The sequence below is a fragment of the Coregonus clupeaformis genome, chromosome 23 (genome assembly GCF_020615455.1).
Source record: "Coregonus clupeaformis isolate EN_2021a chromosome 23, ASM2061545v1, whole genome shotgun sequence".
NCBI lineage: Eukaryota > Metazoa > Chordata > Actinopteri > Salmoniformes > Salmonidae > Coregonus > Coregonus clupeaformis.
In genome coordinates this window covers 4,832,809-4,851,461 of record NC_059214.1, presented here as the reverse complement: position 1 = coordinate 4,851,461, position 18,653 = coordinate 4,832,809, and the positions used below count along the sequence as shown (strand labels likewise).

Sequence of the window (18,653 nt, the reverse complement as noted above, 5' to 3'; positions counted from 1 at the left end):
TGACTGATGCTTGATAACTGACTGACTGACTGATGACTGACAGATGACGGATTGATGACTGACTGACTAATAACTGATGACTGACTGACTGATGACTGACTGACTAATAACCAACTGATAACTGACTGACTGATAACTGACTGACTTACTGACTTACTGACTTACTGACTGACTGACTGACTGACTGATGACTGACTGACTGATGACTGACTGACTGATGACTAACTGTTAACTGACTGACTGACTGATGACTGACTGATGACTGACTGACTGATGACTGACTGACTGATAACTGACTGATGACTCACTGACTGATGACTGACTGACTGATGACTGACTGACTGATAACTAACTGATAACTGACTGACTGATACCTGACTGACTGACTGGTGACTGACTGACTGATGATTGATGACTGACTGACTGACTGATAACTGACTGATAACTGACTGATAACTGACTGACTGATGACTGACTGATTACTGACTGACTGACAACTGACTGACTGATGACTAATGACTGACTGACAGATTGACTGACTGACTGATGACTGACTGACTGACAACTGACTGACTGATGACTAATGACTGACTGACAGACTGACTGACTGATGACTGACTGACTCCTCTAGGGCACACAGAGTACAGTGGGGAAAAAAAAGTATTTAGTCAGCCACCAATTGTGCAAGTTCTCCCACTTAAAAAGATGAGAGAGGCCTGTAATTTTCATCATAGGTACACGTTAACTATGACAGACAACTTGAGAAAAAAAATCCAGAAAATCACATTATAGGATTTTTTATGAATTTATTTGCAAATTATGGTGGAAAATAAGTATTTGGTCACCTACAAACAAGCAAGATTTCTGGCTCTCACAGACCTGTAACTTCTTCTTTAAGAGGCTCCTCTGTCCTCCACTCGTTATCTGTATTAATGGCACCTGTTTGAACTTGTTATCAGTATAAAAGACACCTGTCCACAACCTCAAACAGTCACACTCCAAACTCCACTATGGCCAAGACCAAAGAGCTGTCAAAGGACACCAGAAACAAAATTGTAGACCTGCACCAGGCTGGGAAGACTGAATCTGCAATAGGTAAGCAGCTTGGTTTGAAGAAATCAACTGTGGGAGCAATTATTAGGAAATGGAAGACATACAAGACCACTGATAATCTCCCTCGATCTGGGGCTCCACGCAAGATCTCACCCCGTGGGGTCAAAATGATCACAAGAACGGTGAGCAAAAATCCCAGAACCACACGGGGGGACCTAGTGAATGACCTGCAGAGAGCTGGGATCAAAGTAACAAAGCCTACCATCAGTAACACACTACGCCGCCATGGACTCAAATCCTGCAGTGCCAGACGTGTCCCCCTGCTTAAGCCAGTACATGTCCAGGCCGTCTGAAGTTTGCTAGAGTGCATTTGGATGATCCAGAAGAGGATTGGGAGAATGTCATATGGTCAGATGAAACCAAAATATAACTTTTTGGTAAAAACTCAACTCGTCGTGTTTGGAGGACAAAGAATGCTGAGTTGCATCCAAAGAACACTATACCTACTGTGAAGCATGGGGGTGGGAACATCATGCTTTGGGGCTGTTTTTCTGCAAAGGGACCAGGACGACTGATCCGTGTAAAGGAAAGAATGAATGGGGCCATGTATCGTGAGATTTTGAGTGAAAACCTCCTTCCATCAGAAAGGGCATTGAAGATGAAACGTGGCTGGGTCTTTCAGCATGACAATGATCCTAAACACACCGCCCGGGCAACGAAGGAGTGGCTTCGTAAGAAGCATTTCAAGGTCCTGGAGTGGCCTAGCCAGTCCCCAGATCTCAACCCCATAGAAAATCTTTGGAGGGAGTTGAAAGTCCGTGTTGCCCAGCGACAGCCCCAAAACATCACTGCTCTAGAGGAGATCTGCATGGAGGAATGGGCCAAAATACCAGCAACAGTGTGTGAAAACCTTGTGAAGACTTACAGAAAACGTTTGACTTGTGTCATTGCCAACAAAGGGTATATAAAAAAGTATTGAGAAACTTTTGTTATTGACCAAATACTTATTTTCCACCATAATTTGCAAATAAATTCATAAAAAATCATACAATGTGATTTTCTGGATTTTTTTTCCTCATTTTGTCTGTCATAGTTGACGTGTACCTATGATGAAAATTACAGGCCTCTCTCATCTTTTTAAGTGGGAGAACTTGCACAATTGGTGGCTGACTAAATACTTTTTTTCCCCACTGTACAAGCCACACACAGGGGATTATACTGGAGAGTAGGAAGCTGTAATGCGTGCATTTACGCTTGCAGGTTTATTGGAAAAATACACTGTTTGTAGGTTTTTCCAATAACGCTTCATTTCAAGTAATATTGTTTATCTGTTATTTTCTTCTTCTGCTGTCAATATTTTCCTGTCTATCTCTGTTGTTACTACATCCACATGTTGTGGTTTATAGGTGTGTAATATATAAACTAATATTTCTCTCTCTTTTCTATGTTGCAGTGCTGCGTCTGCTGAAGGAGGGAGCTGACCCCAACACGCCTATCTCCTCTGGAGGTTCTCTTCTACACCTGGTAAGAACACACACACACACACACACACACACACACACACACACACACACACAGGGCCGGCTCCAGGAATAAGCAACAGAAGCGTCCTCAGTTTGGGTCTCAACTTACAATTGACAGTTAGAATAGTAGAATACAACAGATGCAATTTAGAAATGTGGTTTTGCATCAGCAGTTGATGTCTTCTTATGTCACTCAATTAGCTTACAATTAGACATGTACATTTTTTGATTGGTAGTTAGTCTAGACAACTATCTAAAATGTTTGTAATCATGGCTGAAAACTGACCGGGCACGCAAGGCACATGCCTAGGGGCCTTGACCTCCAGGGGTTCCCCATTGATTTTGTTAGCAACTCTCACTCAGATATCATATTAACATGGCAAAATGTGTAGAATTGTAGGAAATTAGCTTTAAAGGGGAATAATGGCAAATTTAGAAAATGTGTCTATGTTTCTAAATCCCTCTTGACTCGTTGTTGGACTGTCTGTCAACGTGTGCACATCTCTGACTCAGGGACGTAGCTCTCGTTCTAGCTCTACCTCGCTCTACCTGAGTGAGAGAGGTTTGCACTTTGACAGACAGTCCAACAATGAGTCAGAGATGAAATGTGATGTTATTCCCTTTTAAAATTAAATGTTCTCTCCACCCCATGGCAAAATTGGTAGAATTGCAGAAAATGAACTTTCAAATGTAAAGTTTTCTCTCCGGCATCAAAAGGGGGGCCACTAAAATGTTTTGCTGCGAGGTGGAGGGCCCCCTCAACAAAATCTTGCTTAGGGCACCCAAAAGGCTAAAGCCAGCCCTGCACACACACGCACACACACACACACACACACACACACACAAACACACAAAAACATCCACCTGTTGTTTTTCAGTACTTAGATTTTTCCCATACTGTACACATTATGACAATTAAATGTTACAGCCAACATGGTGATATGAGTTTTTATTAAATGTACTGTATTATACATTTCATCCATGCATGCAAAGAAATATTGAATGTTCACTGGACTGTAGAACATTTAACTAACCAGGCCTCAGCAGAAATGGTACTGTAATTGAAAAACAAACAACAATTTGAATTGTCTCACCATTATCCAACCACCTCTCTCTCTCTTCCTCACTATCTCTTTCTTTCTCCCTTTCTCTCTCTCTTCATCTGTCTCTCTCTCTCTCGCTATCCTATAGTGTGCTCGCCATGACAACGTGTTTGCTGCAGAGGTTTTGATTGAGCGAGGGCTAAACGTTAACCTGCAGGATGAGGACCTCTGGACAGCCCTGCACGTAGCATGTGTGTGTGACCACGCCGACATGGTGCTGCTGCTATTGCTGGTGAGAAACATGCACACACACACACACACACACACACCATCAACACACACACACACACCATCAACACACACACACACACACACACACACCATCAACACACACACACACGCCTGATGTGAGACACCCGTTGGATGTGAATGTCTACATTTAGCATCACAACATCAAAACAATATTTTCCTATGGGGGTCAGTCCAGAGGGGTTTGGGTCGGGTCTGGTGTTCTGCAGTATTAGACTGTAAAAGGGGTTTGGGCCAGGTCTGGTGTTCTGCAGTATTAGACTGTAAAAGGGGTTTGGGCCAGGTCTGGTGTTCTGCAGTATTAGGACTATCAGAGAGGTTTGGGCCAGGTCTGGTGTTCTGCAGTATTAGACAATCAGAGGGGTTTGGGTCAGGTCTGGTGTTCTGCAGTATTAGACAATCAGAGGGGTTTGGGTCAGGTCTGGTGTTCTACAGTATTAGGTATATCAGAGAGGTTTGGGTCAGGTCTGGTGTTCTGCAGTATTAGGACAATCAGAGAGGTTTGGGTCAGGTCTGGTGTTCTACAGTATTAGGACAATCAGAGAGGTTTGGGTCAGGTCTGGTGTTCTGCAGTATTAGGACTATCAGATAGGTTTGGGTCAGGTCTGGTGTTCTGCAGTATTAGGACAATCAGAGGGGTTTGGGTCAGGTCTGGTGTTCTACAGTATTAGACTATCAGAGAGGTTTGGGTCAGGTCTGGTGTTCTACAGTATTAGGTCTATCAGAGGGGTTTGGGTCAGGTCTGGTGTTCTACAGTATTAGGTCTATCAGAGGGGTTTGGGTCAGGTCTGGTGTTCTACAGTATTAGACTATCAGAGGGGTTTGGGTCAGGTCTGGTGTTCTGCAGTATTAGGACTATCAGATAGGTTTGGGTCAGGTCTGGTGTTCTACAGTATTAGACTATCAGAGGGGTTTGGGTCAGGTCTGGTGTTCTGCAGTATTAGGACTATCAGAGAGGTTTGGGTCAGGTCTGGTGTTCTACAGTATTAGGTCTATCAGAGGGGTTTGGGTCAGGTCTGGTGTTCTGCAGTATTAGGTCTATCAGAGGGGTTTGGGTCAGGTCTGGTGTTCTGCAGTATTAGACTATCAGAGAGGTTTTGGTCAGGTCTGGTGTTCTGCAGTATTAGGTATATCAGAGAGGTTTGGGTCAGGTCTGGTGTTCTGCAGTATTAGGTCTATCAGAGAGGTTTGGGTCAGGTCTGGTGTTCTGCAGTATCCAGGCTCTGTCGTTGCCGGCCGCGACACGGAACAAGATCCCACAATACACTGTGCCAAACAGGCTGCCTAAGTATGGTTCCCAATCAGAGACAACAAGCAACAGCTGATTCTCGTTGCCTCTGATTGAGAACCACCCCGGCCAACATAGATACACATGAACTAGATCCTAACATAGAAACACAAACACATAGAATCTACACACCCTGGCTCAACATATAAGAGTCCCAGAGCCAGGGTGTGACAGGCAGGGATGTAGCTCAGTTGGTAGAGCATGGCGTTTGCAACGCCAGGGTTGTGGGTTCGATTCCCACGGGGGGCCAGTATGAAAAATAATGTATGCACTCACTAACTGTAAGTCGCTCTGGATAAGAGCGTCTGCTAAATGACTAAAATGTAAATGTAAATAGGTCCCTACCCCATTGAAGCATATTTTTTTTTAAAGGCCAAATCACCTTTAAGTAACATCAAACCAAATATGGAGTTGATTTCAGGTTATTTGGACATTATATTTTTAAACATGTTCACATGCCCCCATCGCTTCCATAGATTTTTAGCTAGCGGTTGCTAAAGTTAGCTGAAGTTTGTAATGGCTGTTTACAGAAAACTGAAACATGAATTACAGTTTCTCCTGGCCAATTGACTACTTTCAGTGTGAGGAACCATCTAACATTGTAAAATAGTGAACTACTCCTTTAAGGTAAGGGTTAGGGTTAGGTAAGGGTTATGGTTAAGGTTAGGGTAGGGGTTAAGGTTAGAGTTAGGGTTTAGTGTAGGGACATTTCCAAGGATCTCGGATAGCACTGACCATGGCTGTATCCGCTGGGATGGAGGGGGCTTGGTGATTGGGGAGGAGGGGGGTAGCATTATTGTCTCCCCCCTCTCTATGTTTGATGGCGCTAATGCTAAATATCTCCACATTGCAAACAGCTTCCCAATATCCCATGCACTCCCAATACCCTCCATCATATTCCCAACCCCGTTTCCAGCCCCATTCCAAACCCCCATTCCCAGCTCAGAGCACTGCTCTGTCTCCCAACATCTTTCTGGCAGGATTTAGCCTCTCTGTGTGACTGGTAATTCCTCTGCCAGAGGAGTGGAGGGGATTTTAGCCATTGGGAAATGTTCCGTTTGGTTATTAAAATATGATAGGAGCCTATAGGCAACAGCAGAGTAGTGTTGCTGCATGCTAAACCTATCTGGCCTTATATTAAATGTATGAGTCGGTTTAAATTGATTATAACGAGGGAGTTGTAGTGAGTTATTTCTTTCAATGTATTGGTCATTAATTTACAGCTCCTTCATGTTGATTCCCCATGAGAGTAATGATCATTTATGATCAAATAGCCCGCAACCACAATAGCAACTATGAAGAAACAACATGATTGCTACTCTAGATGTAGGCCTAGACTGTAGAAACCATCTCAGTCTATGGCGTCACTATAGTTCCCTATTCAGAGCCTAGACTCCATCGTGGCATCGCTGGTCCGTTATCATATCTGATTTAATTTCATTGTGCCAATTAGTTTCTCCTGATTTGCATGGCTAACAAGGCCCATGCAGGCAGTGAGGAGATAAGCGATTGTCGATTAGCGGCTAATTGGCAGGTTGTCCTCATTCTGTTGTAACGTCTCCCAGCCTATAAACTAGGCACCAAACGGAAAAACACGGGACGAAACAAGGAGTTACTAATTGAACTTGTTCAATAAGAAACGCTTGTTTTAGTTTTAAATAATAATAATATAATATGCCATTTAGCAGACTTTCCATTGCACAACGTTTTGAATTGTTTCAGTTGCGTGCCCTAGCGATCCCTACCATGATCTCAGTTCTCTCTGTTATGCTTTTAAATCAGTGTATTGTTGGAGGTTGCGTCCTGAAAAGTTGGAAGGCAGGGCCTGTCTCTGTCTTGTCTGTCTGGAGTGCTCCTCTGATGTGTCACGCTGAGTTGTTAACCAACCTCGCTAACACACTTGTTCTGAAAGTTTTGAGTAAACCTTGAAGTTTGTGCTTACTGTTGTGTAATTCCAGACTGTCTGGTGCTGGGTTTTGATAGTACGGCTTACAGAAATCATCTTAATATTACTGGCTTCCTTAACTCCTCATGGCTTAAGATGGGAGATTGTGATTAAGTGGTTCTCCTGGGAACCGCTATTGTTATGAAACTTCCTTTTAGATTGGTTTAGAGTCTTATAATTCCCTGTTAAACTACAATAGAAGACTGACCCACTTTTGGCACTTGGAACTTATCAGCCCCAATACTTTTGTCTTTAAATACCTAAGTACATGACCATTGTCTGAACTCTGGTAAAATAGTGGAACCTACAGTATTTTCTTCTGTCTTGGATTTGACTTCTTCCCTAAAAACTATGATTTCATTTGGCGTAGCGTAGGTGAGCATTAGTTCATATAGGTGGTGATGGTGGATCACTCCTAGAGTATATAGCGAGTCCATTCTAAGCTCATGAAACTAGCTTTAGGGACATGTAAGTGTTTAAGTTCATCTCCAGGGGGCTACTGTCTCTACAGCCATCCCAGGGACGTCACTAGTTACCACAGCCACAAAGTCATAAACACTGCCTATTTTTTAAATCTAACCCTATCCTTAACCATAACCACACTTATAACTGTAATGTAAATTAAGACCAAAAAGCAAATGTTTGTTTTCATGAATTTTTACAACATAGCCAATTTTGACTTTGTGGCAGTGCTATCTAGTGGAAACCCCATCCCAGGGGACAATCCCACCAAGTCCTCTTTGTTGTTGTTGGTATGGATCCTACTGAGGTTGCCATAGTAATGCCTATTATGACACGGGCATGTTGCGGCGTTAACGGATTCCTGTCGCCAGGTCAACGAACACTGATCCATCATAATGCGGCGGTGAGTGTGGAGCGTGTCAAGGTCAGTTTGTTAACCCCTCACTGCACGCTTGGCACCCGGGAGACAATAGGATGCCGTTCGTTTCTACGTCTCAGCGGTTATTATCTGCAGTCAGACAGATGATGCTCTGTCTCAATTGATGGGATGGCAGACATCATAGGCTCCCTGTACCGAGATATAAATTAGTAGTCATATCATATAAAATCATTTATTTTAATACATTGTATCTAACATTGTTGCTATTACAAACAAAGATTACATTAGGATTAAGTTGAGGTGGTCAAACTCATACTACTCTTTGTATTACTTTATACTGCCACATTCGACTGGCAGCTGGTGCTGTATTTTCACATCTGTAGATGGTGTAGTTGTCTTTCACTGCATGATTGACTGCCAAGATGTCAGCTAGGTAAGAAATATGATGAATAACACATGCATACATCATTAACTATACTGTAACCCCAGAGGCCCCAGTTGATATCCTCAGGAGAACCAGTCCAGTAGGTAGAGTAGTGAGTACCCCACAAACCAAGAACATTCCCAGAACATTAGCTAAGATTCCCGTTAAGTTCTAGTTAGCTAGATATCACCTGGTGGTGCAGAGGGTTAATGATCGGGCTGCAGAGCTAAAGATTGCAGGTTCAAGCCCACATATTCTTTAACCATGTTTCTTTAGGAAAAAATGGTGAAATTGAAATAAATTGGTTCTGTCTCCTACTGGTCATTACCAAGCCTTCTAACAGAGGTGTCAGGACAATTGTACCTATATTTAACCGCCACCAAGGTAAAATGTATATAGCGAGAACATCATTTACATTTTAGTCATTTAGCAGACGCTCTTATCCAGAGCGACTTACAGTTACTAAGTGCATACATTATAATTTTTTTTCATACTGCCCCCCCGTGGGAATCGAACCCACAACCCTGGCGTTGCAAACACCATGCTCTACCAACTGAGCTACATCCCTGGAACATCAATGGAATATTATGTTAAACCTAAAACAAATATGCTATGAACGTCATAAAAACTGACATTAAGGGAATGACCTGTGCAACCTAACTTAAAACATTGAATGTCATCACAACTGAGCATATTTTGTGTTTTGGGAACCTAACTCTTGTAATGTATACACACTGTTCCCACAACCTAATGAAATGTTCTGGGAACCTTTAAAGAACTCAGAAAGGTTGTTCTGTCAACATTCTTGCAACATCAAAGGACGTTTTGTGCACCCTGATACAAACATTATCTGAATGTCAGCACAACTTGTCACAACTTGTCACATTTTTACAACATTATATAATCATCCTCGCGACTGGACAGTTTTTGTGTTATGAGAACATTTGCGGCAACCTAACGGATGTTCTGGGAACTTTCACATAACTAATTTTGGTTTGCTGGGTACCCTACTGTAGTAGTCTGGCTGTAGTCACAGCAGGCTGTGTCAGCTGATGTCTTCATTAGGACATTCCCCAATTGACCATGGAGCTCAGAATGACAGGTCAGGGACACCACCTCTCTCCTATTTACTCTATATGCATGCATGCACACACGAACACACACACACACACACACACACACACACACACACACACACACACACACACACACACACACACACACACACGCACACACACACACACACACACACACACACACACACAAATGCAGACTGTTCCTCACCATGCTCTGGTTTTCTGAAACCAACCCTCACCTGCAGAAAGGCTGTATGATTGGCACATTTGGGCTGGATGAAAAAAAAGAATGAAAACAGACAGCTAGGCATGCTCTCTCTTTCTCTCTTGTCTTTCTTTCTCTTTCTCTCTGTCTCTCTCTTCCTCTCTTTCAATCTCTCTCTCTACCTCTCTCTCTCTCTTCCTCGTTGTCTCTGTGCCTCTCTCTTTTTATCTCTCTCTGCTCTCCGTCTCAAAGCAATAAGCTCTTCCTCATGAATATACACAAAGCACCAACTGATGTTGAATGTTAATTGTAACATTCATTAACCCCTAACTAACCCTGCTAATGAGTAACAACAGCTCCTGCTAGACCAGACCATAGAGATGGGTAGGCACTTTACCCAAAGAAACAAAGGGGCAAATTCCAAATGCAGACCTCACCACTATATTTAATATTGGTACATTACAAATACATCAGATTAACTTAATGAATTGTGTTTTAATTTGCTTGCCATTGATGGGTAGATACATTATATCTGATGTTTCCCTAGTGTTTTGAGATTTGTTTTGATGAATTGCAGGTTGTTTAAGTTCCAGGTGTTTGTGGTTTGCATTTAAGGGTCCAGGGCTCTGAGATATAAGGGTTTGGACTGCAGATTTGGGGGTTTGGGGTTCAGCATTTGCAGTCACTCTCTAGCCTATGTCCTTTGGCTAGGCATTCCTCTTCCTCCATTCTTTATATTAGGTCTTACAATCTTACAACGCTCTGTATTTACAAGCGACCCAACGCGCACTCTGACACACTGGCCGCAATTTATGAAAGCACCCTTAGCTAGTTGTCAATCAAATGCATTTGCCGTTGATCAAATGGGCAGGCAGGCAGGCAAATTCCCATTCAGTTGTCAAAACGTGGGTTGGGACAAGCATGCATTGGCAGGCAAACTGCAGAAGGACGAGCAGGCTACTAATCCCCATCGTTTATCAGTGCAATTTTGACGGCCAACTAGCTAAACAAGTTTGAGAGGGTTTATCTAATGATCCCTTGTTAGCTTTTAGCTCAGCTTGCTCTGGCTAGCATTAGTTGTTGATCTTGTTGTTGTTGATGTGCATAACTGAGGGAGAGAGAGCCTACCTTTTCATGGTTGTTTGATCAATAGGACTGTAAAGTTCCCAAATGATAGAGGACTCCCGTGGTATTTACATATTTGCAGAAATCCAATCAGGTGTATTGTGTGGCTTTTGGCGAATGCTTTCTAATCAGGTGTATTGTGTGGCTTTTGGCGAATGCTTTCTAATCAGGTGTATTGTGTGGCTTTTGGCGAATGCTTTCTAATGATCGACTGCCTGTAAACACATAGCTAGTCCAGTTCAAAGTGAATGATGGCAGGCCCGTGTGGCAAATGACTTATTTGCGTCAAGGCCTACTATAGCTCTGATTGGCTGTGGTGCACCGATCTGCATTGACTCCTGTCCTGGACAAGACAGATGTTTTTATTAGGTGTATTTTAGTTGTCCAACGCACAGCCACTTACCCACTCAATATTGCTATAGAATTTTCACAAATGCCTTTGTCTATATCTCATTCCCAAACATTCTAAGAATTTATGAAAATGTGAAAATGACCATATCTAAGTGCTTGCTTGTCAGAAAATGTAAAAAATAAAAAATAAACAAGTGTCATATTCTTCCAGGGACTGTATATGAACAGATTTTAATAAGATTTCATGTTGCTAAAATGCTGTCAGTTCCACTTTCAGTAAGTTAAAGAGAGGGAAAGAGGGGAAATAGATCGAGAAAAAGAGGGAAAGAGAGAGAGAGACGAAAAAGGCAGAGTTGTGCACATACACGTCCCTGCCCTTGGGCCCCCACAGTCCCATATTTAAAGGGTTGTTTAATTCACTCTATTGAGTGTTAATGTCCCTGTGGTTCTCCTCAGGTACACACTGCTGGGAGGGCCTGATAATTGGGCGTACTTTATCATCGATCCCCCTCTGATGAATGACCTGAGAAACCACTCCATTTATTTGTGTTTCTCTCCCTCCCTCCTCTTCTCGTTCTATGGTGGGTTCCGAACATTCCGTGTGTTCTGGAAGGCTGGGGTGAACGTTCTACTCCAGGATGTGAACGGGAACATTCCACTGGACTACACCATCGAGGGAACCGAGACCAGCTACATCCTCCGAAAACACCTAGAGGAAAATGGTAACACAACACTCCTCACAGGATTTACTTTTGTGTTGTGTTGTGTTGTTGTGTTGTGTTGTAGCCCTATTGTCGATTTTGCATAAATGTTCATATAAATCAAATCAAATCAAATTTAATTGGTCACATACACATATTTAGCAGATGTTATTGTGGGTGTAGCGAAATGCTTGTATTCCTAGCTCCAACAGTGCAGTAGTATCTAACAATTCACAACAAGACACAGAAATCTAAAAGTAAAAGTATGGATTAAAGAAATATATAAATATTAGGACGAACAATGTCTGAGTGGCATTGACTAAAATACAGTAGAATACATGATATACATATGAAATTAGTTAAACAGTATGTGAACATTATTAAAGTCACTAGTGTTCCATTTAAAGTAACCAGTGATTCCATGCCTATGTACATACAGTGCATTTGGAAAGTATTCAGACCCCTTGACTTTTTCCACATTTTGTTACGTTACAGCCTTATTCTAAAATTGATGAAAATTGTTTTTTTTTCCTCATCAATCTACACACAATACCCGATAATGACAAAGCAAAAAACGTTTTTTACTTGATGATTGAGTTAGAGGCGTGCGTGGCCATGCAGTCATGGGTGAACAGGGAGTACAGGAGGGGGCTGAGCACGCACCCTTGTGGGGCCCCTGTGTTGAGGATCAGCGTAGTGGTGGTGTTGTTTCCTACCTTCACCACCTGGGGGCGACCCTTCAGGAAGTCCAGGACCCAGGGCCTCGAGCTTAATGATGAGCTTGGAGGGTGCTATGGTGTTGAAGGCTGAGCTATAGTCAATGAACAGCATTCTTACATAGGTATTCATCTTGTCCAGATGGGATAGGGCAGTGTGCAGTGCGATGGTGATTGCATAATCTGTGGCGCTATTGGGGCGGTATGCAAATTTAAGTGGGTCTAGGGTGTCAGGTAAGGTGGAGATGATATGATCCTTAACTAGCCTCTCAAAGCACTTCATGATGACAGAAGTGAGTGTTACGGGGCGATAGTCATTTAGTTCAGTTACCTTTGGTTTCTTGGGTACAGGAACTATGGTGGACATCTTGAAGCAAGTGGGGACAGCAGACTGAGATAGGGAGAGTAAACACTCCAGCCAGCTGGTCTGCGCATGCTCTGAGGACACGGCTAGGGATACCGTCTTGGTCGACAGTCTTGCGAGGGTTAACATGCTTAAATGTGTTACTCACGTCGGCCACGGAGAACGAGAGCCCACAGTCCTTGGGAGCGGACCACCATCTTTCCTCCAGTGAATAGTATTTTTTTCTATCTTTGCCAAGTTTCCACCCACACACAATGACTCTGGTTGAGGACCTATTATTTCGGCAGTGTGACATTTTGTTCTAGTCCATATAACGTCTCTGTGTGTTAATTTACTGCCTGCTGTAGTGCTCATTTGCATCTTATGGCGGCAGTTAAAGAAAGAGACTAAAGTGGGAAAATTACTGAAAGAGATAATGTCTTAATTTGAAAATGAGACATTCAACAGATCATAAGTCATGTCCACACACAATTATAACACAAGATGAGGAGACAGACTGAATGAGAAGGAATGTTCCCACGGATGGTTGGCTGACGTATTGACAGAGGAAAAGGTCTCTATACTGTGTGTGGGTTTTTGTGTGTGTGTTTGTGTGTGTGTGGGTCCAATCCAGCCCTATCCAGCCCAGGCCTATCTAGCCCTATCCAGCCCTATCCAGCCCAGCCCAACTTAGTCCAGCCCAGCCAAGGCGAGCCCAGTCCAACCTAGCCCAGCCATATCCAGCCCTATCCAGCGTAGTCTAGCCCAGTCAATCCAATCCAAACCAGCCCGGCTAATACCAGCACACTGTGTCCATATCTAACTATAGCTCAACTCAACTCAGACTGATGGTTATGGTCCAGCTCCCTGGCAGGGTATTGGAGGCCCTAACCTGCTAATGTATTAGCAGCAGTAATAGATAGCACTGTTGGTCCTTTACAGACACCATCCATCTGCCTCAGAGTAAAAGCCACTTAGCCCCTCCATCAATACAGAGCACGGATAGATGGATGGATGGAGAGAGGGAGAGGGGGATGACAGCCTGACGGAGGGTGGACCATATACCATCCTCACCTCTCCCTCCATCCCCAGGGTAGCATCAGGCGTATGGTGATTTATCATTACAGTGTGGGGGAGAGTTCCAGCCAGGTCACTCGAGATAAAAGTCAGTATACGACATCCATCCATGTCCTCAGACATCAGGAGATGACGTGGAAACCGGACGCTAGGGGCAACAGTGAACGCTGTTAGCTTCAAGTAGGTTTTGGTTTTGCTATGGGTGGTGATGGTGGATGGGCGTAAGCATCTGACTCTGATTCTAAAGGTTGCAAGTTTGAATCCAGCGATGGGAAATTGTTTTTGCATGTTTGTTTTTTTCAAGCCTATCCCAAACCTTAACCCTAACCTTAAACATTTGGAGTTCATGCCTAAACTTAACCTTAAACACTTCGAAATTCAATGCTTGCAACAACTTCGAAATGTAATGTTTGAGAAACATGGATAAGCGTCTAATTCTGACGTGAGACTGTGAGAGCTAGCTGGAGAGTTCCTCCTATACCCCCACTCTCCCTCTCTTTCACTCTCCCTCTTTCCTCTCTCCCTTTTTCCACTCACCCTCTCTCCAATCTCCCTCTTTCCACTCTCTCTCTCTCCTCTCTCCCTCTCTCCAATCTCCCTCTTTCCACTCTCTCTCTCTCCTCTCTCCTCTCTCCCTCTTTCCACTCCCCCTCTCTCCACTCTCCATCTCTCCCTCTCTCCACTCTCCACTCTCCCTCTTTCCACTCTCCCTCTCTCCATGCTCCACTCCCTTGCTCCACTCTCCCTCGCTCCACTCACCCTCTCTCCTCTCTATCTTTCTCCTCTCTTCCTCTCTCCACTCTCACTCTCTCCCTCTCTCCGCCCTCCCTCTCTCCACTCTCCTCTCTTCCTCTCTCCACTCTCCCTCTCTCCACTGTCCCTCTCTCCACTCTTCCTCTCTCCACTCTCCCTCTCTCCACTATCTCTCTCCACTCTCTCTCTCCACTCTCCCTCTCTCCTCTTCCTCTCTCCACTCTCCCTCTCCACTCTTCCTCTCTCCACTTTTCCTCTCTCCACTCGCTCTCTCTCCACTCTCCATCTCTCATATCTTCCTCTCTCCACTCTCCCTCCCTCCACTCTCCCTCTCCCTCTACCCCCACTCTCCCTCTCTCCACTCTTCCTCTCTCCACTCTCCCTCTCTCCCTCTACCCCCACTCTCCCTCTCTCCTCTCTTCCTCTCTCCACCCTTACTCTCTCCACTCTCCCTCTCTCCACTCTCCCTCTCTCCACTCTTCCTCTCTCCACTCTCCCGCTCTCCCTCAGTCCCACCCTCAGTCCCACCCACAGTCCCACCCTCAGTCCCACCACACATCCTCATGTCCGACAATGTGCAACTGAATAGAAACAACAGTCAGCTGTCATCTGTTCTAACTTTTTTTATGCACTCGTCATCTTGTGAAGATACTGTTGATAACTTTCTTTTGCAGACCCCACAGTACAAACGTGACATGAGCTTACAGTACGCTCTGATATTCATGTATCTGTCTTTTCAGTTAACGTCCTCTGCCTTGTGTTTCTGACCCACTTTACATTTCCCAAAGAGCTACGGTCATCACTCCTCCTGTGAGGCATGTTGTGTGTGTGTGTGTGGGCCGGTGTGTGTGTGTGTGTATGTGGGGGCCGGTATGTGTGTGTGTGTTGGGGCCGGTGTGTGTGTGTGTGTGTGTGTGTGTGGGCCTGGTGTGTGCGAAGGTGAAGTTCTCCCTCAGGCTGACTGATAGTAGAATACCTCACTCCAGCAGGGAATGGAGAAGGTCAACAGAGATGGAGAGAGAACGAGATGAGACAGAAAATGACAAAGAGAAAAGAGGAGAGATGACAGTACAGATGGAGTAGAGACTGAAATACAGACACATGGGAGGGAGGGAGAGAGAGATGACAGTACAGATGGAGTAGAGACTGAAATACAGACACATGGAAGGGAGGGAGAGAGAGATGACAGTACAGATGGAGTAGAGACTGAAATACAGACAAAGGGGAGGGAGGGAGAGGGAGAGAGGAAGAGAATGACAGAAAGATCCCCCTAGCTCAGGACTGCCCAACCCTGTTCCTGAAGAGCTACCCTTCTGTAGGTTTTCGCTACAACCCCAGGTGTTACTAACCTGGTTCATCTTATTAACCTGCTAATTATTAGAATCAGGTGTGCTAGATTAGGGTTGGAGCAAAAACCTACAGGACGGTAGGTCTCCAGGAACAGGGTTGGGCAGTCCTGCCCTAGCTCATCCGTCTTTAGTCACATGGGACCTCAGAAGTCACCTCAGATATCACTCTACAACACACACACCTGCATCTCAGCCCCACCTGCCTGTGACCTGTGACATGTGACCTGTGTGGAGTGTCCCTTGCTCCCCCATGCCATCACGGCCCCTCCCCTCATCCCAAACCCCCTATAGCTGCTATCTATCCCCTTATGCCCACATCCGGCCTCTCTCTCCACTTCCTACTGTGGCACACTACCATGCCACACTCTGGAAGTCTCTGTTGCCCTAGTAACATGGCTACATTATGTAGTACCCTCCTCAAGTCTCTCATGCAGTCTCATGTACAGGCCACATACCCTATGGCCTATCCCTGTCCATTCCTATATGCACTCCACTAATTAGAATTGAGCATGCCAGCATAAGACTCCACAGAGTAGAGTGGGTGGGTGGTGTAAAGACTGATGGGCTATACTTCACCTAGTCACCCCTGAGGTCTGTGGTCATTGACCAGAGTCGATCAGTTGATCGATTCATAATTGATGGTGCTGTTTTCTAGTGTTCAGTGAAATAACAGAAAACATTCCTTGAGATTTTCATGGATCCAAGCCGGAAGCTACTATGGTTACCGCGGAAAACCAATGAATCCATGGCGAGAAGTTCCATGGTTACCATGGGTTACCCCCTCTGTGGTGCAGTGCTTATTAGAGAGAAACACAGACCAATATATAATCAATAGCTATCGCTACGGCAACAAAAACACAAAAATAATATTGATGATGTCTCTGTAGTCTGTACAAATCAAAACACTGGTATTGAAATCTGTAGCTACACTTTGCATGTAGTCCATGATGAAAATATTAGTAAATCCAATGGATCTTTCAAATAAACAGCTTTGTGATTTTACATTTTATTTATATTTACAGATGACTAGTTTGTTAATGAGGCACATGAAAGTTCACGTTCAAGAAGGCATTTCTGAAAAAAAGCGCATTTTGATTTTATTTTTTAAATGCCTCTCCTGTGAAGTAGTAATGTGCGTCATACGCCCAGCATTCTGTAATGGGTCACATACAGTATGTGTGTGTGTGCATGGGGTGTGTGTTTGCTGTATTAAGATGTGTGTGTTGTTGTGTTATTCCAGGTGTAGATGTGTCATCCATGCACACCATGCGTACCCAGAGGCCCAGCACCATGTTGTCTGATGTTAGACAACTTGTCTCCAGCGGGGGCAGTCTCAACCTACGCAACGATGACGGGGTCACTCTGGTGAGTACCTACCTGTACTTCTCTATTATCTCTCTCTCTCTGTCTTTCTCTGTCTCTCTCTCTTTCTCTCTCTCTCTGTCTCTTTCTGTCTCTCTCTGTCTCTCTCTCCCTCTCCCTCTCCCTCTCTCTCTCGCTCTCGCTCTCTCTCTCTCTCTCTCTCTCTCTCTCTCGCTCTCTCTCTCTCTCTCTCTCTCTCTCTCTCTCTCTCTCTCTCTCTCTCTCTCTCTCTCTCTCTCTCTTTCTCTCTCTCTCGCCCTCTCTATCTATCTTTCTCACGCTCTCATACTCTATATCAATTTCTGTATACAGTAGATTTGTATGTGTAATGTGTTTATTTAACCCTCTCTCTCCTTCTCGCTCTTTCTCCTTCTCTCTCCTTCTCTCTCTAGCTCCACATAGCGTGTGCTAGCGGCTACAGGGAGGTGGTGTCTGTGCTGCTGGAGCATGGGGCGGACCCTCAGCCCTCCGACAACAGCTATTGGACACCTCTCCACCTGGCTGCCAAATATGGACAGGTACTGACTGTCATATCACTGTACATTCACCTATCCACTCCTGTCAGATCCATAGAGGTAAAGTGATCAAGACTTGGTTTAGTGAATGAACAGTTTTCTAAAATGGGAATGTAGAATGTTTAACAATTGGCTTGGCATATATAATTTATAGTTTATAGTTTATAAACCAGTATTGGGTGGCTAGTTTATAGACCAGTATTGGTTGGCTAGTTTATAGACCAGTATTGGCTGGCTAGTTTATAGACCAGTATTGGATGGCTAGTTTATAGACCAGAATTGGCTGGCTAGTTTATAGACCAGTATTGGATGGCTAGTTTATAGACCAGAATTGGCTGGCTAGTTTATAGACCAGTATTGGCTGGCTAGTTTATAGACCAGTATTGGATGGCTAGTTTATAGACCAGTATTGGATGGATAGTTTATAGACCAGAATTGGCTGGCTAGTTTATAGACCAGTATTGGATGGCTAGTTTATAGACCAGAATTGGCTGGCTAGTTTATAGACCAGTATTGGGTGGCTAGTTTATAGACCAGTATTGGCTGGCTAGTTTATAGACCAGTATTGGTTGGCTAGTTTATAGACCAGTATTGGCTGGCTAGTTTATAGACCAGTATTGGCTGGCTAGTTTATAGCCCAGTATTGGTTGGCTA

At 44.2% G+C, this 18,653-nt stretch overlaps 1 protein-coding gene across 1 annotated transcript in view; it reads left to right on the top strand.

Annotated features, from left to right (window-relative positions):
* LOC121536376 (unconventional myosin-XVI) overlaps nt 1-18,653 on the top strand; it is a 179,804-nt gene that overhangs the window by 16,129 nt on the left and 145,022 nt on the right. Inside the window, exons 2-6 of the mRNA XM_041843646.2 lie at nt 2,507-2,577; nt 3,768-3,911; nt 11,797-11,905; nt 17,363-17,487; nt 17,877-18,002. Coding sequence (XP_041699580.2) covers nt 2,507-2,577; nt 3,768-3,911; nt 11,797-11,905; nt 17,363-17,487; nt 17,877-18,002 — 575 coding nt within the window. The remainder of the gene's footprint in view (nt 1-2,506; nt 2,578-3,767; nt 3,912-11,796; nt 11,906-17,362; nt 17,488-17,876; nt 18,003-18,653) is intronic.